Source organism: Mastigoproctus giganteus, chromosome 2 (genome assembly GCF_048544385.1).
Source record: "Mastigoproctus giganteus isolate SK-2022 chromosome 2, ASM4854438v1, whole genome shotgun sequence".
NCBI classification, from domain to species: Eukaryota; Metazoa; Arthropoda; class Arachnida; order Uropygi; family Thelyphonidae; genus Mastigoproctus; species Mastigoproctus giganteus.
In genome coordinates, this window is record NC_143576.1 from 161,001,166 (window position 1) to 161,027,782 (window position 26,617).

At 36.5% G+C, this 26,617-nt stretch overlaps 1 protein-coding gene across 3 annotated transcripts in view; it reads right to left on the bottom strand.

Annotated features, from left to right (window-relative positions):
• Nucleotides 1–26,617, bottom strand: part of LOC150089706 (palmitoyltransferase ZDHHC6) — a 181,053-nt gene that overhangs the window by 107,648 nt on the left and 46,788 nt on the right. For all 3 annotated transcript variants that reach the window (XM_090368746.1, XM_090368743.1, XM_090368745.1), the window contains exon 4: nucleotides 8,571–8,727. In XM_090368746.1, the coding sequence (XP_090224872.1) occupies nucleotides 8,571–8,727 (157 nt within the window). The remainder of the gene's footprint in view (nucleotides 1–8,570; nucleotides 8,728–26,617) is intronic.

The window sequence follows — 26,617 nt, forward strand, 5'->3', positions numbered from 1 at the left end:
GAGAAATCTACAGCCCAGAAGGTTGTGAAGAATATGAAGAGAGTCTTTACATGCAGATTTAATGGGAAAGCAAGAGTAGATGTCTTATTATGGGTAACTTTAATCTGCCCCAGATTGATTGGAATAAGTGGGAGGGAAACTCACAATTGCAGAAAAACTTTTTTGAAATAAACTAGATGATTATGTTTTGTACCAGCATGTTAGAGAAAGTACCAGGGGCAAGAATATTCTTGACTTCATCATTACCAAAGAATCAGATGATATCATACAGAACCATTGTCAGGAAGTGATCATACAATTGTCAGCTATATGATGAAGAAAGATGTTGCAGTAGTTAAAAGTAAAGGCACAGGTTTTAACTTCAGAAGAGGGAACTTTGACAGTTTAAGGCACTATGTGAAATCTGGGAACTGGGCAGATTGCCCAAGGATGGCAAATACATTTGAATTATAGAATACTTTTAAAGCAAAAAACCACAGAATCCATGAACACATACATACCTTTAAGAAAATATTGCAAGAGGAGGATGCTGAAATGGATTACTGTGGAGCTGGCTGGTCAAAAACAGCAGAAAAAGATAGCATGGGACACTTAAAAAGTTGATCTATAAGAGTACCACAAATAAGGTCAAGGAGAGCCAAAGCCGTGTATGAGAAAGCTTGGCTAAGAGACAGTTTATTTGGTAGAGAGCAAAAAATGGGGACAAGGAATTTTTCATGTATGTGAATACAACAAAGAAAGCTAATCAGATCGAACCCCTGTGCACTGGGTGTGGGAAACTCTTAGATAACTTAGCTGATGTTGCAAATGAATTGAATAAGTACCTTACATCAGTGTTTACTGATGAAAGACCCTTCGTGCTGAGAAGAGGCTGTGTGAGTGAGGCTGAGATGTATGAAATTAGTGATGTCATAATTATAGATGATTATTGTTTATTAGGAAAACTTTTAAGCATAAAGGCAAGTAAGGATCCTGGAGTTGATGGCATATACCCAGTAGTTTTGAGGTGGACTGCAAGGGAGTGTATTGAACCATTCAGGTTAATTATGAGGGCATATTTGGACAGGGGAGATTCCTTCAGACTGGAGAAGTGCCAATGCATTACCAATACATAAAAGCGGTTTAAAGATTGAACTTGGTAACTACAGACCGGTTAGTCTGACTTCAGTGGTAGAAAATTCTTAGGGGGCAATGATTAAGAGTGCAATCTATTTAGATAGATATGGAATTCTGAAGGATACACACACAGTCCCTCGTGAGAGGTTATTGCATAGGTTTGAACAGGTTGGGATTACTGGTAAGTTCCTAGCAATCCAACCAGGTAGTTGAATTGCAAATTACAACTTTACAAATCAGGTGGCTGCAAGGCAGAAGGTTGTGATTAATGGTTTTTCTTCAGATTGGTGTAATGTCAGGAGTGAGGTCCATCAAGGATTGGTTCTTGTACCACTGCTGTTTCCCATTTTCATAAATGACATCAACAAAGGAATAGAAAAACGTCAAAATTTGCAGATGACGTAAAGATTGGCAGTTGTTAATGATGTGCCAAGCAGCGCTCCTTCACGGTGACTTGAACAAAGTTCAAAGATGGTCAGAGAAGTGGTAGCTAAGTTTTAATGCTGCTAAATGCAAGGTCATACACTTGGGAATAGCAACTATAGCAACCCACAAATAAATTATACATCTGGTGAATTAAAAACACTGGAGGAAGAAAGCGGTCTGGGAGTTACAATACGAGCAGATATAAAGTTTTCTGAACAGCTTAAACAGACAACCAGGAAAGTCCATTGTGTCCTATTGATAATTTATCGAAAATTATCCTGCAGTGATAGGGAGGTCATAATCCGACTGTATAAGGCAATTGTAAGACCACATCTAGAATACTGTGTTTAGGTATGTAGACCTCATCTGAAAAAAGACATTGAGCTTCTTGAAAGGGTCCAAAGACAGGTAACTCGAATGGCAAGATCAGAAGGACAACCATATGAGGAAAGACTGACTTTGTGGGCTACAGAGCTTGGTAACCAGGCACCTCAGAGGTGACCTGACTGAGAATTACAAGGCTCTGAGAAGGATTACTAAAATGAATGAAGGTGGAATTCTCACTGTTATAAAGAATTCCAGAACTAGGGGTCATCAATTCAAACTATAGGGTTTAAAGTTTAGATTAGATTGTAGAAAGTTTTCTTTTAGTCAGTGAGTCATTGATTGCTGGAACAAGTTGCCCTCGCAGATAGTTGAGGCTGATAGTTTGAATAAATGCAAAGGTCAACTGGATAGTTACCTGTGTGAGGAAAGAAGCACATAATTTGTATTTTCTTATCTACTTGAGATTTTTTTTTTTTTTTTTTCCTGCCAGTGCAGCAAAAGACTGTGGCTTCCTTGCACTAAATGGCGAATACTATTTGAAATTAATTGCTCTGCAATTGTTAATTAAATCGTCAGATCTCCTACTCTTAGTATCATCAGTGCAAATGTGTACAACATCACCTTTTGTGCTCTTAAAAGATCTCTACTGCAGTGGATGTTTCTGTGTTGTTTGACGTTGGAGCATGGGCTTAAGCACTGCGTTAGACAGATGAGTGCTCCGTGGGTCCCTCTCTTATAATTCTTGAAGGGCATTGCCCTATTCTTCGACCCCTCATATAATCCCATCTGAGTTTGTGTTTAACCTCATCACATTCTTTGCGACACACACAAGGGAATTCTCTATGGCTGTATCATGTCCAGCTAGAGGGAGCTTTGCAAAAAGAGCACAAGTAACACACATAACATAATCCTGATTCACAAGAAAACTGTCTTCAGAAGTTCTTCCCCGAACCAGAGCAGATTGTGCACTGTTTTCACTTCAAACTTATTCATAATTTGCTTTATGTTCTTTATTGTGGGTGGTTTATGTCCAAGAAATGTCTTGAACTAGGATACAAATTCTGCAGAATTTTTATATTTTACATACTACTATTCAATTCTCTCCTTCATTATAAGGCTCATGCTACTTTTTCTATGTTCAAATTATCCTGAACAATAAGAAAAAGCTTATACACTATTTTTTTAAATAACTTATAAATATTTATATTAGTTATTCAAAATAGTTTCCTTACTTATGGATAACCCTGTTGTGCATCAACTCTACTTCTCAGTCATCCTCTTAACAGTGCTAACCCCACCCAAGCAATTTCCATTTTTTTTTTTTTTTTTGGTCCATCTAAACCACCATTTTACAACTTGGTGGTTTTTCTGACAATACAGATGCTAAAACTGACATTGAACTGTATCACCAGTTACAGCTGATGTCCTTTTTTTATTTGGATATCCAGAATTTGATAAAGCAACGGGGCAGCTATATAAATGTTTTTGGTAATTATGTTGTAAAATAAATGCTAAGTTCAGGTCAGTTCCTGCTTGCTTGCTTCTTTTTTTTCTTTACTATGTGACTTAATAACACCCCCCCCCAATACTATGTATGGGTATTTCTATAGTAGGAAGCAACTCTTTGATCCTTTTTCTAGACAAATTTAATATCTTATAGCTATCAGTCCATTTGCATGATTGCAAAAAAAAAAAAAAAAAAAAAAAAAGTAGCAAAACAGTTACTTATCAAAAGAGTAAATATAAAATACAAACCGGGGGGGGGGGGGGGGGGTACTAGGCAGAAAAGGAGAATCCCACGAACATGGCACGAAGCAGATATATGGCCTTAAAAAGCCAAAACAGCTGCTTACTACTACTATATGTTATAATACTATTCTCAATCACCATTCTTAAAAAAAGAAAAACAATTGTACCTCTAATTATAGGATAGTTATAAAGTAACAACATAAAAATATGTAAATTTTTTGACATTAACATATTTATAAACATACAAGAAAACATAATAACCAAGTATTATTTATGGAGACTCATTTATGTGGCTATAAATATTACTCAAAATGTTAAAAAATGAACATGTCCCTCAGAATCAATGACAAATCTAATTCAAGTAATGAAATTACAAACAGCAGAGAATGTTATCTCAGAACACTGCCATCTTCTCTATTTGGACTTTCTTCTTTGGCTGTACATCTCTTGGGTTATGTCTGCAGATGCAGCCTTTTCAATAATCCTACAACCAGTTACCAGTAGGATTCAAATCTGGATGGCAAAGTTTCTGCTGTATTTAAGATGCTCTACCAATGTTTCTTCCATCAAAGTGTTCTATAATAATGGAGTAATAACTCTCTGATAAATGTATGGGGCCCTTCATCTTGTAAGAAATTACCACACCCCACTCTATTTCCAGTTTGGAAAGATAACATTTTCCGGCATATCCACATCCATTCACAGATACAGTAAAGGAGTATTCATTAACTATTACTTCGTTTGTTTTGTTATTAGGAGCATTAGCAACTAAGGCCATATTGCTCCGGGATATGCGGTGATCATTCCCTGACCTTTCCGCATCCTCCGTATTTGGTGGTGACGGGCTCGAACCCCGATCTAATCAAGAAGCGTGTGCTATGCACTGCTGCTCCTTCCCACCTGGCTACGGAGGCGCCTGACTATTACTTCAAAAAATATACTGTCCTATTATGGAAAACTATATGAAACTACACTATATTGTTATCTTCTCATCATGATGAGAATAGATACATATGATGAGAATAGATACATATACGATTATAAAAACAATAGAATATGTACTAACAGCACAAAGATAAAAATGGGTTCGTCAGACCATAAAATGCAAATTAGCAATTACTGATTATATTCGGCACCTCCGTAGCCAGGTGGGCAGAAGCAGCAGTGCATAGCACAGGCTTCTTGATTAGACCAGGGTCCGAGCCCATAACCACCAAAGACGGAGGATGTGGAAAAGTCAGGGAATGACCACCGCATATCCCTGGAACAATATGGACTTAGTTGCTAATGCTCCTAAAAACCAAATAAACAACAAACAACTGATTATATTCAAGTTGTGCAATACACAGTTGCACAAAATCTTAGAAGACTTCTGTTTAGAGTACAACTATTGAATTGTTTCAAACTTATAAGGGCACAAATTTAAGATTTTGGTTTTGTTTTGAGTACTTGAAAATGTTCGCACACCTCTCTTGGACTCCACTCTCCTGGTGAAGTTGAGAATAATTCGTTTACAGTTTGTCTGGTCTTGGAAACATTTCTATCTGTATTGAGGGACAGCCTTTTCATTATTTTCATGAATGACACATCCATTCTATTTCCACTTCAATATCAACGCCTTTAGGATATTAGAACTGGAAAAGGAATTAGAAAATGTGAATTGAATTATCATCGGTTTGGCTGAAACAAGAAGAAATGAATCACTTATAAGTTTATCAAGTGGAAATCTGCTGTACACCAATGGAAACAGTGAAAAGAGAGAAAGTAGAATTGGCTTTCTGGTCCATAAATATATAAAAAACAACATTTTGGAATTCAAAAGTACATCAACCAACCAAGGGTTTAAAGAATACTACTCAGGATTTCTAAGAGGTACAAACTAAAGGTTATAATGATATAAGCACCAACGTCAAGCCATGATGATGAAGTTGAAGAAATATACACCGAAATTGAAAGACTTCTAGATGAACAGAAAACCATTATTACTGGGGATGTCAATGCTAAGGTTGGAAAGAGGCAAAACAGTGCAGAAAGGGAAACTATAGTAAATTTTGGAATTGCTGAAAAAGGTGAAAGACTTGTGGAATTTGCACAATCTTGAGGAATGTCAATAATGAACACTTTTTTCAAGAAAGGGGGTGAACAGAAAGTGGCCATGGAAGAGCTCAAATGGATTAATAACTAATGAAATCAACTTCATCCTCACTAAGAAAATAACAGAATGGTACCCAAGAAGAGCTAAAAGAAAACCCAAAAGACAACAACAGAAAGATGAACTTCATGAGTTTGTAGGTAATAAATGGATGGCCATTGCACAAAACAGAAGGAACTGGAAAATTACTGGAGAGGCCTTCATCCTGCAGTGGATTGAAAATGGCTGATGATGATGATGATGATCAATACCTTCAAGAATTAAAATGAATAAGGATCATTACTTTTCTTTATTTTTTGTTTTCTTCTATAAATCTCAACATCAGTCATAGCATTGTTACTATTTTGATAATAACAGCAGAAAAGAGAAATGTGAAATTGTTCCAAACAGAGTATTAGACTGCTAACTACAAATTCCACTGCATTACTTATCAATCCTTTCTTGCAATAATGTCATATAATGTTTATCTGAAACAAAAATGTTTTCTGTTATTAATATGTACAAGTTAATTTGTATAATACTTAGGTAAAAAGGCCTACGCGCTCTGGATTCATTATTCTATATTCTCTATTATGTAGCACAGAGCAGAATAGAAAGTAAAATAAAATGACACGCTGTAGTTAAAATAGGTTTAATGTTAAATACCTACAATAAACAGTAAAAACAAAATATTTTTACCATTATTCCAGTGATTCCATTATTTTCCCCGGAACACAAATTAAACTAACAGGTCTGTAGTTACTTGTGTCACCTTTTAAACCTCCTTTGTGAATTGGTGATACATTTCATTTGCAGACCTACAGTCCATGGGGACCTCCCCTGAGTTCAAGGAAGCTCTCATAATTATGGCCAAGGGCCTGCTTACTTCCTTTACTGCCTCCTTTAATATAACTGGATAGATCTCATCCATCCCAGGTGCCTTCCTTATGTTTAACTTTAACAATTTCTCCTCCACTTTGCTCTCAGTTATTACAAAATCACTTAGCTCCCTGTTAGCATTTGATAAACTTCTGGCACTCCCCTCATTGAATAACTCCTCATGTGTGAATGTAGATACAAAATACTCATTCAGTTTATCAGCTACCTGAGCATGATCATCAATAGTCAACCCATCTATGTTAAGTCCAATCTGATTCATCCCTTTCCTTCTAGAGTTTACATAAGTAAAGAACTCCTTGCAGTTTTTCTTTGCATCCTTTGCCAAAGATTTCTCATAATCTGCCTTTGCCTGCCTAACCTCCTTTGTGACTTGATTACAGACTAGTTTATACCTGCCATAGGCTTTTGTGTCGCCGGATACTTTATACACATCCCATACATTCTTCTTCTTCTCTACCACTAGCCTCATTAATTCATCTGACATCCATTTAGACCTAAACCTTGAACAGTATTTCTTAGTTGGAATGAAAAGCCTAGTAGCCTCCAAAATTAAGTCCCTGAAGGCTTCCCATTTAGAATTCACCATTGGTAACAACGTCAGTTGATCCCACTGTACAGAATTTAAAAACTGTCTCTGAGACCTCTGTAGTCACCTTTACGAAAGCAAAAGCCCTTCCCTTTAGCCTTGATGGTAGTTACATCTTTAAATAATTCCCACATCAATACATCGTGATCACTGTTACCCAGTGGTTCCTTTATCTGCAGATTCTTAATGCATGAAGTATCACTACTGATAATCAGATCAAGAGTATTACTCCCTCTGGTTGCCTCTCAAACATGTTGCAGTAGAAAACAGTCATCCAATAAATCCACAAAGGTCTTGCTAGTGTGCGAGTGGCCAACCCATAAGTTCCAGTCAATATCTGGAAAGTTAAAATCTCCCATTACATGACATTCTGATTTACTGGCCCACTCTATTTCTCTGCACAATTGCTCATTATACTCATCAGATTCATTAGGCCTATAACACACACCTACTCTCATTTTTCCTTTCCCAGTGCTTATTTCACACCAAACAGACTCAACACTGCATTGTCCACCAGCATCAATTGGATGCACTCCTTAGATTTTATGTGTTTCTTAACTAACAAAATCTATCCCTCTTCCCTACCTATCCTGTGTATCCTTCCTATACACATTGTACTTCCAAAATTCCAACTCTGCACTGCCTATATCTGTGTGACACCACATCTTTGATATCCCAACAATATCTGCCTTTGATGTGTTGACTAGCACTTCAAGCTCATCAAAATTATTAACTGTACTCCTAGCATTGGTGTACATGCAAGTATACATGCACCTTTTCCTAGCCACCCTAACATAGCCCATGTATTTACTTGTTCCACTATGACTCCCAGCAGTCCTGGAAATCTTCATTACCTTGCTATCCAGTCTGCTGCCCATTCTAATAGAAGCAGTGCAAGAATCACTTTTGCCTCTGCCTGAGGCCACTGTTAACCTTTTAGTCTGTGTATCCCCCCATGCTAGCAGTTTTCCGACCCACCTAACACTGCCTCAATAAAATCAGCAAACATTCTTGCACCCTTTCTATTTAAGTGTATCCCATCCCTGTAGAAGCAGTCTCTCCCTTCAACAAGCACAGACTAAGCTGAAAAAAAATCTACCCCTTGAGCCTTGCACAATCTCTCCAGGGCCGAATTGATTGACAAGGCTCGTGTGTGTGTGTGTGTGTGTGTGTGTGTGTGTGTGTGTGTGTGTGTGTGTGTGTGTGTGTGTGTGTGTGTGTGTGCGTGTGTGTGTGTGTGTGTGTGTTATACAGTTTCTCTGAGAAAATATCACCATGATGGCTTTATTATGTTAAATAATAAATGATATGAATAATATTGTAAGCATTACTTACCACATTGAAAGCACGGTACAAAGCTATACTCAAGAGGATAGATGCCTGTACACAACCACAGACAGCACAAAACAAAAACAAAGTAAAGTTGGCATGGTTACGATGACCACAACAGTTGTTTATCCACGGGCAGTGATGGTCCATCTTCATAACACACCTGTAAGATTATGATCCAACAAAGAAGTAATAACATAAGTAGAGTTGTTTCCCCTCCTCTAATTTTTAGAAAAGAAATTCTGAAAAGAAGGGGGAATATAATAGTTGCAACACATCTATTCATCACACATAAATGGTGGCCAAATCATTTTACAGGTCATTTATTTTATTAGTCAATCAAAAGAAAAAAAGAACTAAACAAAGCAAGAAGTTTTAAGTAGAACTAATATAGCCTGCTTTCCATTTCATTCAGTGAGATCTTTTCAATGTTCTGAGTATTTCTGAATTAAATTATTATTTTATTTATTTTTTTTTTGTGCATTTTCCTGTAGAGAGTATGCCAGTCAGTCACCATTTTAAAATAATATATCTCTTAAGACACAAAACCTATTATGAATTCATTTACTTTTTATGAGAACAAAGTTCAAAATTTTCATTTTTTTTAAATGTAGCTTACAATTGTAACTTGCCATTCCTTTTGCAAAACAACAAGCAATCCATTAATACTTGATCAGAGGGTACTGCAGTTTATTTTAGAATTCAAATCTCTCAAAATATTTATTTTCAGCCAGTAAAAATCTTAATGAAATCCTCAAGCCACCCTTGCAACCCACAACTTTCTTGAGATGTAGAGATGGCTCAAGTGCATTGCCAAAGAGCAAAGTAATTTGGATAAACTTCAATAGTTTAATAAGTTTAAGTCAACTTTGGTGTGGATACTAGGTGTTCATAAATTTTTTGTAAGGTTTGTTATGATGACAGACCACACTGCCAAAATGACTAGATGCTCAGACACAGACACCATCTCCTAAATTTAGGAAGAAACACTTGTTTTCAGCATGATTCAGATATATATGTCTTCCCTTTAAAACTTTCATGAATTTTTTTGAAATAGTATCCATCATAATTATTAAACACCAATTTGTCATGTTTAACTCCAACCAGCTTCCAAGGTCAATGTGTGACCTTTGGAGACATCTATAATAAAACATGTTGAAGACAGTTACCCAGTTCAAAAATTCACAGCCTCTTTTACAAGGAGAAATAATTATACTTCACACAACAAAGAAGGTACCATAAAAATCAACATTTTCAAAGTTACTGTATTGAAGGCAACTGCGTGGAAAAAACTAAAACTTGAAACACCAAACTATGTCAAATTACAGAAGAAACATAAACAACAAAATGACGAATGCGAAGATTTCAAATGCTGCTTACATTCTTTATCAACATTCGTCAATGACCACCATCATGAATACTAGGAAATGAAATTAAATAAAACTGCTTGAGATCAATCAATGGATGGTAGAAATAGCTATAATTTATTATATGTGTATCATTCATTATGATGGTAATAAAATATTTTGCAGTATTCTACCAATCATGTGTAAGAATCATATGCTATAAGCTATAATGAGCACATGTGTACAGTGATTGGTATTGCAAAAATATGGTACTCAGTAGGTTTGCCATATTCCCCCCCCCCTTCAAATCTGGAGACTTTTTTTTTTTTTTTTTGTTAGTTGTTGTTGCATCGGCTTCTGCGGCCATAATGCACCTCCCAAAGTTTTTGCATTTTACTCTGATCCAAGCCCAAGGTAGGATTCGAACCCATGACCTTTGGGTTGCCAGGCAGGCACTTTACCCACCTGACTAGCCCGGTCAGCGGAGACAAAATGGCTTCAACATAAAGAATATAGAAAATAAACGTAAACAATCTTCTATTTCTGGAGTCAGTATCACATAATAATAATTATTAAATAAATTAATAATTACCAAAATAAACTGCAGTTATATTAATAATTTTAATTTTAATTGTATTATAAAAATAAAATAAATGTATTAGACAAACTAATTATTGAATTTTATGGAGTTAGGACTATTCTCTCTCTCTCTCTCTCTCTCTCTCTCTCTCTCTCTCTCTCTCTCTCTCTTTCTTTTTTGGAATTTATTAGCAGTGATCTATTTATTACATAGTTTGTTTAGGGCAATAGCCTCAGATTACGAAGAAATTAACTAACGTATAGGTTTGTGCTATAGCATCAAGTTTATACTTAGCCAACTACTAAATATTACAAAATTGGCATAATTTAAGTATATCTCATATTGTGAATTCCTTTGCAACGAGTTGCCATGGTATTGCACTATCTCAAATAAGTAACACTTCTCTAATAGAGAAGACTACTGTTACTTATTCTCGGCAAATACCAACACCCAGATGGCATCGTTTCAGAGCTTATTGGCTCTTCATTGGTGGGTGGGCAGGTACCCTGGTGTTGCAATGTTAACAACCCAGTTGCAAAGTATAACTCCAAAACACAACTGCACAATTTTCAATTACTGTACACCATCATCAAGCATCTCTCATATTGTGGAGTTATACTTTGCAACTGGGCTGTCGTCATTGCAACACCAGGGTACCTGCCCACCCACTGATGAAGAGCCAATAAGCTCTGAAACGGTGCAGTCTGGGTGGTGGTATCCATCATGAATAAGTAACAGTAGTCTTCTCTATTAAAGAAGCGTTACTTATTCGAGATAGTGCAATACCATGGAAACTCGTTGTAAAGGAATTCACAATATGAGATATATTTAAATGATGCCAATTTTGTAACTACTTAGTAGTTGGCTATGTATAAATATAATCTATTTATTTAATGCAATGATCTTAATGCTGACAGAGAGCAAACTTTGATTTCATAATTAGCTGCTACATCCTTGCTGCGATGCCATTTGTTTGAAAGTAAGGTTAATCTGCCATTTATTTAAATGAAGAAACAATGTCTAAACAGCAGATTAACCTTTTGGTAATGTAATGTGATCTCTAAAAAGTTAATCTGCCACCTGCACTACCAACTAATTTCAAACAAATATATTTGAAAGCAGTGTTACACTAGTGAACTTGTTGTGAAGGCAAAGTTCTGCAGTTTGAGGCTACAAATTATCACAACATACTAATTCCACTCACATTATATATATATATATATATATATATATATATATATATAATTATTATTATTATTGTTGTTGATATTATTTCTCCCTGGTAGGAATTTATTAGGTGGGGGGTTCCCACAATGCAGCAGGTACTGGTACCAAGTGCACAGGGTGGCTGAAATGTCTGGTGTTACTGTTGGTCAAGGATCTCTCTGTCTTACAGGTGTTTAGGATTGTGAACTTCCTTTCTGGACTTCCTCATAGGTGTTCTCTGGGAGACCTATTGCTACTAGGCTGTTATATAGCATCTTTGGCAACATACCAGTGTTTAACCTAATGATCTTTATGGTCTTTACGTGTTGCACATGCCACATCTCTTTGATCTCCTGTCTTAGGAAAAGCAATGTGGCATAAGGGCAAGTTACCGTTATGGATTAAGGAATGGTTGAGTGGAAGAAGATGGAGAATGCCTATCACTAATCTTTGAGACTAACGTTATTAGCGGAGTCCCCCCCCATAAGGCTTGATGCTTGGGCCATTATCGTTTTCAATATTTATTAATAACTACTGATGAAGTTATATGAGGCTTAATGTCTAAGTTTGCATATTATAAAGTGTGTAAATGATTATACACTGTCATTAACCATCCTGGTGCAGACAGGCTACCAGGATGGTTAATAGCACTGATCAGGGTGAGTTACTGCAAACAAGATCTAGGGAAATTAGGTTAATGGGCTGAGTAATGGCAGTTGAAGTTTAACATTGACAAATGTAAGTTACTGCATATGAATAACAGTAATGCCAGAGTAAATTATCAACAGTGTGGCAACACAAATGAAAAAGACCTAGGGGTAAGTGTGCAGTCAGATGTGAAATTCTATGAACAGTGCAGACGGGCTATCAGGACAGCTCATGGGGTTTTGTCAATGATATACAGAAACTTTTCTAGCAAGGATAAGAAGGTGATTATCCCTTTGTACAAAGCCATGGTTAGGCCACATCTTGGGCACTTTATATAGATCTGGAAGTCTTTTTAGGATAGATGTAGATCTGCTGGGATGGGTGCAGAGAAAGGCAACCAAATTAGTGAAGGGAACAAAAGGGTGCACTCAGTTATGCAAATTGCAGCGTCTGGAGACTAGGCACCTGCAGGGAGATCTGAGTGAGGTGTTTAAGGCCTTGAATGAATCGAGTAAGCTGAATGAAAATGGCATTCTTCCTCTTGCTGAAACTACGCACAGAGGGAGCATAAATTTAAGTTGAAGAAGGATGGTTTCAGGATAGATGTGCGGAAGGTTGCCTTCAGCCAGAAGGTGGTTGATTGTGGGAGCAAGCTTCCATCTGTTGTTGTGGAAATTAGTGGTTTGAATAAATTCAAGGAACTAGGCAAATTCTTGGAGGGTATAGATGGGTGAAGTGTGTAGGTTTTTTTTTTTGTTTTTTTGCTGATGCTATATCAGCTTGCTTTCTTCCATCATTTGCCACCACTACTACTAATCTTGTTGCTCTTCTCTGCACCTGTTCCAATGGATCCACATTCTTCCTAAAATGAGACTTCCAGAAATAGCATTAGCATTAGTAGAGGCATATGATGCAAGAAAGCAAGCTTATTCAGCATCAGCCAAAAAAAAAAAAAAAAAAAAAAAAACAACCACTACTCCCATTTCACCCCTCCGTTCGTTCGAAATACCTGACCAGCTGAGCCTTAAATTTGTTTAGGCTATCAACTTCAACAACAAGCGATGGGAGTCTATTCCACAAACCAACTGCCCGCTGGCTAAAGGCAAAATATCCGCACATCTATCCGACATCCGTCCTTCCTCAATTTGAATTTATGCCCTCTCAGGTGATTATTCTGAGCAAGACGAAGAATCCCATCGGCATTGAGCATGCTCAAGCCATTCAAAGCCTTACACACCTCTATCAGATCACCTCGCCGATGCCTAGTCTCCAGGCTCTGTAATTTGCAAAACTTAAGCCTTTCTTCGTAAGAGCAACTCTTTGTTCCATTCACTAATCTTGTTGCCCTTCTCTGTACTCGTTCCAGCAGCTCTACATCCTTCTTGAAATGAGGCCTCCAGACCTGTATACAGTACTCAAGGTGTGGCCTGACCAATGCCTTATACAAGGGAATAATCACATCCCTGTCCCTGCTAGAAAAATTCCTGTATATCATTGACAAGACACCATGAGCTACTCTTGCAGCTCGTCTGCACTTCTCAGAGAACTTCATATCTGCCTGCACAATTACCCCCAGGTCCTTTTCATTCTCTACCACTGTCAGCGTAGTACCACAGAGTTGATACGTTGATCTGGGGTTACTGTTTCCCATATGTAGTACTTTACATTTGTCAATGTTAAACTTCATTTGCCACCTCTCAGCCCATCTGCTCAACCTTTCCAGATCCTGTTGCAGCAGCATAGTATCAGTAGTGTCCTTAACAACCCTGCCAAACTTGGTATCGTCTGCAAACTTGGACATTAAGCCTGATACACCATCATCAATATCATTTATAAATACAGAAAACAACAATGGACCCAACACTGAACCCTGAGGAACTCCACTAATAACATTAGTCCACATTGAGCAGTGTCCATTGATTACCACTCTCTGTCTTCTGCCACTCAACCATCCCTTTATCCATAGCAGCAATTTGCCTCCAATGCCACACTTCTCCAATTTGTGCAGCAGTCTTCCATGCGCAACAGTATCAAAAGCCTTTCTAAGATCCAAATATATAATATCAAAGTTATTCCCTGCATCCAGTTCTTTTGTGACTACATCATAGTATCCAATCAAATTGGTCAGACAAGACCTGCCCTTAACAAAACCATGCTGTGTCTGAGCTATAACTGAATTCTTGTCCAGATGATCCTGCAGTGCTTCTTTAACCAGTGCCTCCATTAATTTTCCTGGAACCGAAGTTAAACTAACAGGTCTATAATTACTTGTGTCAGCCTTTGATCCTCCTTTGTGAATTGGGGTTACATTTGCACATCTCCAGTCCATGGGTACCTCCCCTGAGTCCAAAGAAGCTCTCATAATTATGGCTAGGGGTTTGCTTACTTCCTTTGCTGCCTCCTTTAATATAACTGGATAGATCCCATCCACCCCGGGTGCCTTTTTTATGTTTATCCTCAACAATTTCTCCTCGACTTTCCTCTCAGTTATTAGAAAATCATCATCTAGCTCACTGCCAATGTTTACTTCACCTACGACATTCCCCTTCCTGAATAACTCCTCATGTGTGAATGTAGATGCAAAATACTCGTTTAGATTGTTAGCCACCTGAGCTGGATCCTCAACTGTTGAACCATCAACATCCAGTGGACCAATCTGATTCATCCCTTTCCTTCTTGAGTTTAAATAGGTAAAGAACTCTTTTCTGTTTTTCTTTGCATCCTTTGCCAAGGATTTCTCATAATCTGCCTTTGCCTGCCTAATCTCCTTTGTGACTTGGTTACAGACCAACTTATATCTATCATAGGCTTCCATGTCATCCATTAATTTGTATGTATCCCATGCATTTTTCTTCTCTGCCCTATGTCTCATTAGTTCATCTGACAACCATTTGGCCTGAACCTTGAACAATATTTCTTGGTTGGTATGTAAAGCCTGGTAGCTTCCAAGATTAGTTCCTTGAATGCTTCCCATTTTGAATTTGCTGTTGGTAACATCATCAGTTGGTCCCACTGTATAGAATTTAAATACTGTCTCAGACCATCACAGTCGCCTTTACGAAAGCAAAAACCCTTCCCTTTACCTCTGATGGTAGTTACCTCCTTGAGTAAATCCCACTTCAGCACACTGTGATCACTGCCACCCAGTGGTTCCTTTATCTGCAGATTCCTAATGCATGAAGAATCACTACTGATAATCAGATCAAGAGTATTACTCCCTCTAGTTGCCTCCCGAACATGCTGATGTAGAAAACAATCATCCAATAGCATTAGCATTAGTAGAGGCATTTGATGCAAGAAAGCAAGCTTATGCAGCATCAGCCAAAAAAAAAAAAAAAAAACCCACTTCCACTTCACCCCTCTGTTCGTTCAAAATACCTGTCCAGCTAAGTCTTAAACTTATTTAGGCTATCAACCTCCACCACAAGGGATGGAAGTCTGTTCCACCAACCAACCACCCGCTGGCTAAAGGTAAATTTCCGCACGTCTATCCTACATCTGTCTTTCCTCAATTTGAATTTGAATATATGCATTTTGAATTTGAATATATGCAGTATGCAAGATTCAGCCTAAAAATTCCTTATATGATCGGATAATCTCTCTCTTAAACCTGCTGGCAAAATTCCTGTATATCATTGACAAAACCTCATATACTGTCCTAGCAGCCCATCTGTACTACTCAGAGATCTTTGTGTCAGACTATATAATTACCCCAGGCCTCTTTCATTATCCACTTACCTTGAGCACAATACCACTCGTTATTCTAGGATTATGGCAACCCATATATAGTACCTTGAATTTTCCAATGTTATAACTTCAATTGCACTTCTCTGAGTAATTTTTTTAGATCATGTTGCTGAGCATATGCTCATTAAGAATCCAGCCAACCTTTTTCTATCTACAAACTTAGAAAACAAGCCTGATATGCCTTCACCATATATAATATCTTTAATAAATACTATAAACAGGAAGGTTGCTAAAACTGAACCCTCCGGGACACCACTCATAACATCAGTTCAAGATAAGCATAGCCCATTTATAACTACCCTCATGTTGAGTCAGTTTATTGTGACACAGACACTGGGAAAACAACGGGGGTATGAGCCTGCTATAGGACAAGTGACTGTGATGGGTATAATGAACAACTACACAAACAAATAGAATGGTCCAGTAAATCAAAATGTCTTATAATAGGCAATTTGAGCTTTCCAGACATTGACTGGAACTTGTGGATTGGTTACCCATACAGTAGCAAGACTTTTGGGGCATTACTGGACAAGTGTCTTCTACAACAGCATGTAAGAGAAGCAATGAGAGAAAGCAATACTCTTGATCTGGTTATCCATTAAGAATGGGTAACCATCTGGTTAACCATTCTTAATGCATGGATAACCATCTGGTTATCCATTAAGAATCTCCAGATGAAGGCACTAGTAGGTGGCACTGATCATAATATACTGATATCAGATCTACTTAACTATTGTAAAGGATAAAGAAAAGGATTTTGCTTTCATAAAGACAACTACAGGTCTTAGACAGTTTTTAGATTCCTTTCAGTAGGCATAACTTATGATGATATGACCAACTGCAAATTCTAGATGGGAAGCAATCATGGAAGTAATTATAGAGACTGATAAGCTTTTTATACCATCTAGGATATAATGTTCAGGGTTCAGATCTAAATGGATATCAAATGAACTAATGAGAGTGGAGCTAGTAGAAAAGAAAAATGCATGGGTTGATTAAATTAGGAGAACACAAAACCTAGATTAAAACTAGCCTGCAATTAAGTCACTAAGGTCGTTAGGTAAGGTATGGAAAATTATAAGTCCTTGGCTAAGAATGCAAAGAAAAGCAGCAAGGGATCACATTTTCTACTTTTCTTTGCATTCTCAGCCAAAGAATACTAGAAAAGATGGCAAAGGTAAAGAAAGCCCACACAAGAAGCATACAAAAGTTTGATAAAATTTACCGATAAAAGTACTTTGCCGTAACGGCATTTGTATTATTGCTCGGTAAACATACAGTGGGTGTTATCAGTCTGGAGTAGAAATTGAATCTCATGGGAGGTTGAAACCCTACCGAAGTGGAGGGGATAACCTGAGGGGATAAACAATTTATCCACTAGGTGGATTAGTAGATAAATTGTTTATTAAGAGAAAAAAGGGAAAGGAAGCCCACATGAGAAGCACGGCAAACTTTGAAAAAGTTAACTGTGAAACTACATTATTACGATGCCAGAACTTCCAATATGACTTTGTTCGTGATTCAATTAGTGATTCTAAAGAAAAAAGGTCAGGTTACTCCCCTCCACTTTGGGAAGGTTTCAATCTCCCATGGGATTCAACTTCTACTCCAGACCGATAACACCCACAGTCTGTTTACCGAGCGAGCAACAATACAAATGCTGTTACAGCAAAGTACTTTTACTGGTAAATTTCATCGAACTTTTGCATGCTGCTCGTGTGGGCTTTCTTTACCTTAGCTGAAAAGATTTCTCATTATGAATGGCATAACCATTAATGATCCTGTTCATGTTGCTAACAAATTAAACAAATATTTTGTATTGATATTCAACCCTCAATGAAATTCGCCTTCAATATCATTTGTATTAATATTGAATTTTTTGAGATGGTGATACCAGAAGTACACCAAGTTATAACTGGGAACTAAATAATTTCGTGGCAATTAAGAAGCAAGTGGAATGGAAACTGTTACACACACCTCTAAACTTGACCTCTGTTCCAGGGAAAATAATGGAGTTACTGGGTAAAGAAGTATTACAAGATAGGTATAATGGCCGTCTTGACAGGAAGCGATTTCAGAATGATGATACAAGCATGGATTTCTTAATCGGAGATTTTATCTGTCTTATCTGATTAAGTACTATGCAAATTAATTAGCTATCATAGGAACTAGATGCATAAAATAATACTGACATCATATATCTAGATTTCAATAAAGTTTTTAATACTGTTCCACATGAAAAACTGCTCCACAAACTGAAGAAGTGTGTCATTAGGGGCAAATTACTGCTATGAATAAAGGGATCAAGGGATGGTTGAGTGAAAGAAGACAGAAGGTAGTTATAAATGGACACCTCTTATTGGACTAATGTTATTAATGGAGTACCGCAGGGTTCACTGCTGGGCCCCTTTCCTGTTTTCAATATTTATTAATAAAACTTATGAAGATATATCAAGTTTATTATTGTTTGCAAATGATACAATGGTTGACAAGGTGATTAATGGCAGGAATCAAGGGATACTACTGCAAAATTAGTATCCCTTGATTCTACTTTTGCAGTAGAATCACAATTGATTAAAATTAAAATTAGAAAATTATACTGCAATTGATTATGTTTCTTATGAAAACCTGCCAGAAGGCAACTATATCATTTCCACAATCTAATCAAGTCCAGTGGTAGTTAAGGCTAGTTGGTGCGGTACAGCTATGGAAAAGGAAAGATGACAGTGGGTTATGTCACAGGCCAAATGACTCCAAAGAGTATAAAAAGCAAATATTTAACAAGGTTATTACCAACGTTGACCAAGATTTTTGCAGCTAAAGCGAACATTAAGTTTTCATTTATATTTAATCATTTTGACCTAAATTTTTATACTAAATTATTATCTATAAGTAACTTTATAGTTCTAGCCAAGCTCTGTGGTTTATTTTTGAATTTAGATAGCAATTTTGAAAGTTAATACTTAGTGTCCGTAGATTTTACATTCATAACTTGCCACCATTGTTATACAATACAGAATAGCGTAAGATTTAACTTAAAACTAGATAGCGAAAAAAGTAGCACTGTATTAGAAATCTGTTAGATTAGTATAGTATTATCAATTAATCAGCAAAATTTATTAATCTTATTAAAGTTCATTGTTAATTAAATTATACTTAACAGAATCATAATCCAGAATAGAGCAGCAAAGCAGAGTTTATAGAATAGCCAGAGTGCTGTGGCTCAAGGGAGAACCGAAGGGAGCGATTCTCCAACGCATCACAGTTTAAAACAATGTGCGAAATGTGAAATATTTGCAGACTGGTCTAGAACAGGATATGATCTAGCCAAGGAGTGTCTTTGTGTGTGCTAGGTGTAGAGACTGTGAAGAAATTAGGCACCAACTCAGCATTCTGATGGGCGCCTATGAGAGTTTGAGGTGTAGGGTAAATGCCCTCGAAGAAATTAATGAGGGCCCATCAAGCTCTCAGCTGCCCGACTCAATGCCAGAGCTCACTCTTGTGCATCAGACAACACAGTGGCAATCTCCAAGGCAGAATGTGGAGTTAATCAAACTCTAACAGAGAGCTAAGTGATTTTGTAATAACTAAGAGCAAGGTGGAGGAGAAATTGTTTAAGTTAAACATAAAAAAGGCACCTGGGGCAGATGGAATCTATCCAGTTATAATGAAGGAGGCAGCAAGGGAAATAAGCAAACCCTCAGCCAAAATTATGAGGGCATCCTTAGAGTCAGGGGAGGTCCCCATGGACTGGAGAGGTGCAAATGTATCCCCAATTCACAAAGGGGGTTCAAAGGTTGACACAAAAAATTATAGACCTGTTAGTTTAACTTCTGTTCTGGGAAAAATAATGGAGTCACTGGTTAAAGAGGTGATACAGGATCACCTAGACAAGACAGCAGTAATAGCTCAGACAGAGCATGGGTTTTTTTAAGGGGAAGTCTTGTCTGACCAATTTGATTGGATACTACGATGTGGTCACAAAAGAAATGGATGCAAAAAATAATTTTGATATCATATACAGTAAACCCTTGATTTAACGGACTAATAAGGGAGAAGGAGTGTCCATTAATTCCAAAAGTCCATTAAATCAAATGTAACCGGGGGGGGGCATTTTTTATTGTTCTTAATATAAAAAAAAAAAGCTTTAATACAATATGCAGTACTGTACAATATAAAATGGTGTTGCAATTAGGCCTTTAATTTACAGATATCAGAAACTTTTTTTGCTTTGTAAATTTCACAAACACATGCTACTGAGATGCCCTGTTCTAATTTCTGTGCCACATTTAAGTTCATACACTTTCTTTTAACTCCTCTATCACTTGATGCCATTTTAAATTGTAAAGATTGAAAATTATTTAATAAAATAAAGTCACAATTCAGAAATCACAGAAACACTCTGTATACAACCTTACCGCACGATAGCTTGAGGCAGACTGAGATCGAAACAAAGTGAGTCGGTAGACCTGCAGTTTAGTGTTCCGAGTCACGTTCAGCTCTCCAGTCACCGCCTGCTCTTATCCGTAATCTGGGAAAACAGCTATTTCAACACATTTTCAGAAAGAATAAAAAAACAATTTCCTGAATTTGATTAGAAAAATAAATGTAATTATCAAAACAATAATGGAAATAAGTAATTATTATTAATTTTTAATTAATAATAACACTGAAGTTTTGTATAACCTAAAAAAAAATAATATGGTCAAGATTAATATGTACATGACTGTACTTAGATGATTTATAGAGCTTCTTAATGTACCATTATGTAATCGATTTAATAATGAAAATAGCAATAAGAGCTTAATTGACGGTACTCACCTCAATTGAGCTGCTTTAGTTACATGGTATTGAAGCAAAAATGAAGTTTAAAATAAGTTAAAATAAATAAATATGGAATTGTTAAAATCTGTAATTAAAATTTTTTACCATCATAATAGCTTCAGAACTAATCAAGCCAGCACTGAATTTACACAACACGTACACTCTCACAACCACAATCCCCTAATTGATTCAGCCATTGCAATTATTAAATTAGGATCTAGTAAAAAAATCTTTCAACACGAGGTGCTTATCATAGAATGGTGTCGCCATAACACTAAATTTAACATTCTAAACACGAACCTGCCAACCAACCTTTCACTGGTCTGGAACCTTACGCATGTAAGGTTCCCACATGTCTCGAAATGCATTATGGGAACATACGAATTCTTTAAATACACAATTCCTTTTCTCCTATCACTGCTAACTGAAGACGTTTTACATGAAAGTCGCTCATTGCGACTATCTCCACCTTGTTCTCATATTAATATTTTATAAATGACAACTAGTGATGAGGTAGTGCATTCTTCTTCCTTCAGCAAATTTTAATTACAGGTTTTAACAATTCCATATTTATTTATTTTAACTTATTTTAAGCTTCATTTCCACTTCAACACCATGTAACTAAGCAGATCAATTGAGGCGAGTACTGTCAATTAAGCTCTTATTGCTATTTTCATTATTAAGTATATTACTGTATTATTATTTGACCGGTCCATTAAATCCAAAATCCATTATATTGGGGTCATTAAATAGAGGGTTTACTGTACTTGGATTTCAGGAAAGTTTTTGATACTATTGCACATGAAAGACTGCTGTACAAATTGGAGTGGTATGGAATTAAGGGCCAGTTACTGCAATGGATAAAGGGATGGTTGAGTGGGAGATGGCAGAGAGTGGTAATAAATGGACACTGCTCTACATGGACTAATGTTATTAGGAGACCCCCAGGGTTCGGTGCTGAGCCCATTGTTGTTTTGTGTATTTATCAATGATATCGATGCTAGCAAATCAGGCTATCGATCAGGCTTAATGTCCAAGTTTGCAGATGATACAAAGGTTAGCAGGGTTGTTACCAACAGTAAAGACAGTATGCTACTGCAACAGGATCGAGGAAAGTTAAGCAGATGGGCTGAGAAGTGGCAACTGAAGTTTAACAATGACAAATGCAAAGTACTCCACACGGGTAGCAGTAACTCAAGAGAAATGTACCAACTGTGTGGTACTACACTTAGAGAGGTGGAGAATGAAAAAGACCTGGGGGTAATTGTGCAGTCAGATATGAAGTTCTCTGAACAATGCAGACAGGCTGCCAGAGCAGGTCATGGAGTTTTGTCAATGATATATAGGAATTTTGCTAGAAGAGACAAGGTGATTATCCCTTTGTATAAGGCAATGATCAGGTCACACCTTGAGTACTGTATACAGGTCTGGAGGCCTCATTTTAGGAAGGATGTAGAGTTGCTAGAACGAGTACAGAGAAGGGCAACAAGATTGGTGAGAGGAATAAAGGGGCACGCTTAAGAAGAAAGGCTTAAGTTCTGCAAGTTGCAGCATCTAGAGACTAGGCACCTGCGAGGTGATCTGATTGGGGTGTATAAGGCCCTAAATGGTTTGAGCAGGCTCAATGCTGACCAGATACTTTTGCTTGCTCAGAATAAGAACCTGAGGGGGGGGGGGGCATAGATTCAAACTGAGGAAAGACAGTTGTAGAATAGTTGTGCTGAAGTTTGCCTTTAGCCAGCAGGTAGTTGATTGATGGAACAGACTTCCATCTGTTGTTGTGGAAGTTAATAGCTTAAATAAATTTAAGGCTGAACTAGACAAACATTTGGAGTGACCAGATGGGTGAAATGGGAAGGGCTTATTTTATTTTTTTTCATTTGGCTGATGCTATATAAGCTTGCTTTCTTGCATCATATGCCTTAACTAATGCTAATGCAAAAAGTATAAATGCCTTATTGTGGTTTACTGTAGCTTACCTCTTATAGACTGAACTCACAATAAAAGTGAGATCAAATATCTGAACTAAGTGGATGACTTATTTATTCCAGAAAGTCAGAGGATATAAGAGGCTTAAATGTCTTAAAAAAATTTTTCTCACCAAAGTATCTAGGATATGAGTTTCTCAGTAGTATCAATGATATGAATGCACAGGAACCCATTGCAGGTGATAACCACATCATCAGAAAACAGGCAGTGTCCAAAGAAATTTCAGTGGTCAAAGGCTTGAGAGCCACAATCCAGATGGAAGTGGAAATATAGCGAGTTGAGGTATTTCTTGAGTTCTATTAACTGGAGAGAGAACTACATGCTGTGGAATACAAATGCATTATGGAAAGCACTTAAAAGGATTTATCCTGAAAGACGCTAAACACATCCATTCCAGCAGGAAGTGTCAAAAATGAAAGATGCCAAGACAAATGACAAGGCACACGAGTAGGTGAAAGATTTTACTGAGGAAAAAATAAAAAAAAGTATGGATGGTTATAAACTACAGTCAAATCTCGTTAATACAGAGTTCAAGGGACCTAAATTTTCACATTTTGAAATAACGAGGTCCCCCAAAAGTGTCCAAATTTTACCATTTTTTTTTTTCTTTTCATACTATATATTTAAAAATAGTTTGTATAGGGCAATAGCCTCTACGTTACCTACATTCATAGCCTTTACGAACCTATATATTAATATACCTAAGGATAATAATAAATAATAATAATAATATCAAAAATAAATAAAAAAATAAATTAATAAAATAAAATAATAAAATCAAAATCCTTGTCTAACAATACAGTACAGTACAGTACAGGTGACCCCCACTTAACGCTGAAATTCGTTCTGGAAAAAGAGAGCACTAAGTGAATCCACGATAAGCGAGTGCCGCATTCCCATAAGGTAACATGTATTTGTGAGTTACGGTTGGTTCCATATGATATTTCCTAAACAATAATAAACGGTAGTGAAAAGATACACAAATGTCATTCAAAATATTTAATATTCAAATATTTGTATATATACAAAATATTCTGCATTACATACATATATAATTATGTAGTAACTACTTATGTATCAAAATTAAATTTAAAATTTCAATTAAAATCATGAAAAATGTGTCGATTTTGGGTTGTACTTTGGCCCTCTTCCTGGTAAACTAAAAGAGGTTTTAATTTTAAATCCCCCACAGCGTTACCACACAATAATAAAGCTTTAAAATCTGGCATGTTTTTTATTTCTTTCAATATGAAACTTCTTTTAGGCATTCGTTTACAAAAAAGTCCTGCTTCATCTAAGTTAAAAAACTGTTGAGAAGTATAACACAAAATACCAGTCTTCAATAATTTTAACAAGTTCTTTTTTGAAAGTTTCGGCCCCTTGATCTACATTTGCGGCTTCTCCCTGGATTTTAAATCTGTTCAACCACAGCCCTTACTAGTTTTAAATGGTTCAACATTTTTTTTTTTTTTTGGCAAGTTTTCTTCAGATCATCATATAGGCTAATCTCTCTCTCTCTTTTTTTTTTTTATAATATTTAACTTAACTGAATTCTGCATTGGATATTATCTTCAATAAAATTAGTTAAAGTCTCACCACTGAAATGGTGAGACTAACTAATTAGCTGGCCTAGGCCAGCTAATTAGTTAAAGCTGGCCTGGCCCTAGTTGCTTGCAGTAGAACAGCTCTGTCTTCCCCGCTGCTAAAATTAATTCTTTATTTTTTATAATTGTTTTTACAGTTAAACTTGCTAGTCCTAAATTATGGCACACATCCACTTGTCGTTGACCGGAATCAATTCGCTTCAAAACATCTATTTTCATCAAATTCAGTCTTTTTCTTACATTTATAGTCTTCGTACTGTGTCCAGATGATGTTACTTTTTCATTCTTATCCGCCATTATTAACTCTTTGAAAATGTAACTGCATTGGTTGCATTAATTATGATTCTGAGTGATGACTAGACTTCAGATAAATGCATATAATGCAAATATTACAAGCAATACACTTGATCATTTTTTAAAATGTTGATCTTGGAACAAGTCACTGTATTGCAATTAAATTAAGAGTGCAAGAAAATTTCACTGAGAGTGGGAAAATTTCTCAAGTCGGCATAGGAAACGTTTCAATGCTGTTTTACTATTCATTTTCAAGCTATCAACTCCATCAAATGAAACGATTTCATTAAATATGCCATAAATGTGATCTGTAAAAGAGCATTATAGTGATTTATGACAGCATTATAGTCAGATATGGGTTAGAATATAAGAACAGCATTATAGCGAATCAGCGTAAAGTGAACCGCATTATAACAAGGGCCTGTTGTAATAGGAATAAAACATTTTTTAAAGATTTTATTTTATTTGTAAGTTAAACTAAGAGAAAAGCAATTAACGGAAATGAAAATAATGTACAGTATATATTTTGATATATACAATATTTTAGTCTCACAGTAAAAAGAATTACAACCTTAATTAATATAAAAGGAGACATATAGACCATTAACTTTTTAATAAATTAATCTAATTTAAAGAAAGAATCCAATGTTATCTGCACAGTTTTTGTTCTATATGCATTTTTCACTACAGCACAGACATTATCAAATGTAATAGTTGTTTCTTTATCAACATTACTGAAGGCCAACATATTCCCTATTATGCTCAATGCATTTTGGGCATTTTTTTTGATGGCAGTGTGTGTGTGTGTGTGTGTGTGTGTGTGTGTGTATGCTTCTTCACTTTCACTGTTGATATTAACAGAAACATCATTTTGCTTGGTGCTGAGCAGCTCTTCTGGTGTTGGCATTGCTGTGGTAGAAACTTTATCATCCACCTTCAACACTCTTCAAATTTGCCAACAAAATCCATATGCTCAAATTCCCCATTCCTCAATGTTGCTATCACATTCATCTGCTGGACAATGTTTTTTGATGATATTCTCTCCAAAGACACTCTTTCTGAAGCAGTTGATTAATACTGTCCCAAGCAATAACAAGATTATAGATAGCATCCAAGACATTCTAATTTGCCTGCAAATTGTTACCTCCTTTTTTTGTTATGGATCAAGTACCTTATCAGGCAGGCTCTATATGCTCTCTTGAGGTTATAAATAATGCCCTGATCCAGTGGCTGCATAAAACTGGTGGTACTGGGAGGTAAAAACAACAGCCGTATATTTGTCAACTTAAGTGTCTCAGCAGAAAGTGCTGTACAACAATCTAGAATCATCAAAATGTTCCTTTTTTTCTGAAGCCATTCTTCTGTCCACTTTTGATTATTATTACTACTAGCCATATAGTGCAAGGAAGCCTGAGGCTTATGCTGCACCAGCCAAAAAAAAAAAAAAAATTTCCCGAGTTACCCTGAGAGAGAGAGAAGAATGATGATATCCAGCTCAGGACCCTGGGTGTGCCAAGCCCATACTCACTAGATGTGAGCCCCTGATAATCAAGACTGAAAAATTTTGACCATAAGCCAAGCATTTCTATTGGCCTCATAATCACAGGGAAATTTGTTAACTTCTTTAAAACATCTTGGCTTGGAACTCTTACCAATCACAAGTGAGCACAGTTTTGTACTAGTATCTGAATTGCAGCATAACAGAACAGTCAGTCTTTGTTTACTTAATTTTCCACATGACAAGACTCTCCTTGAACAGCAAATGTTTTATTTAACAGCAAATTATAAAATAAACCTGTCTTGTCAAGATTAAAA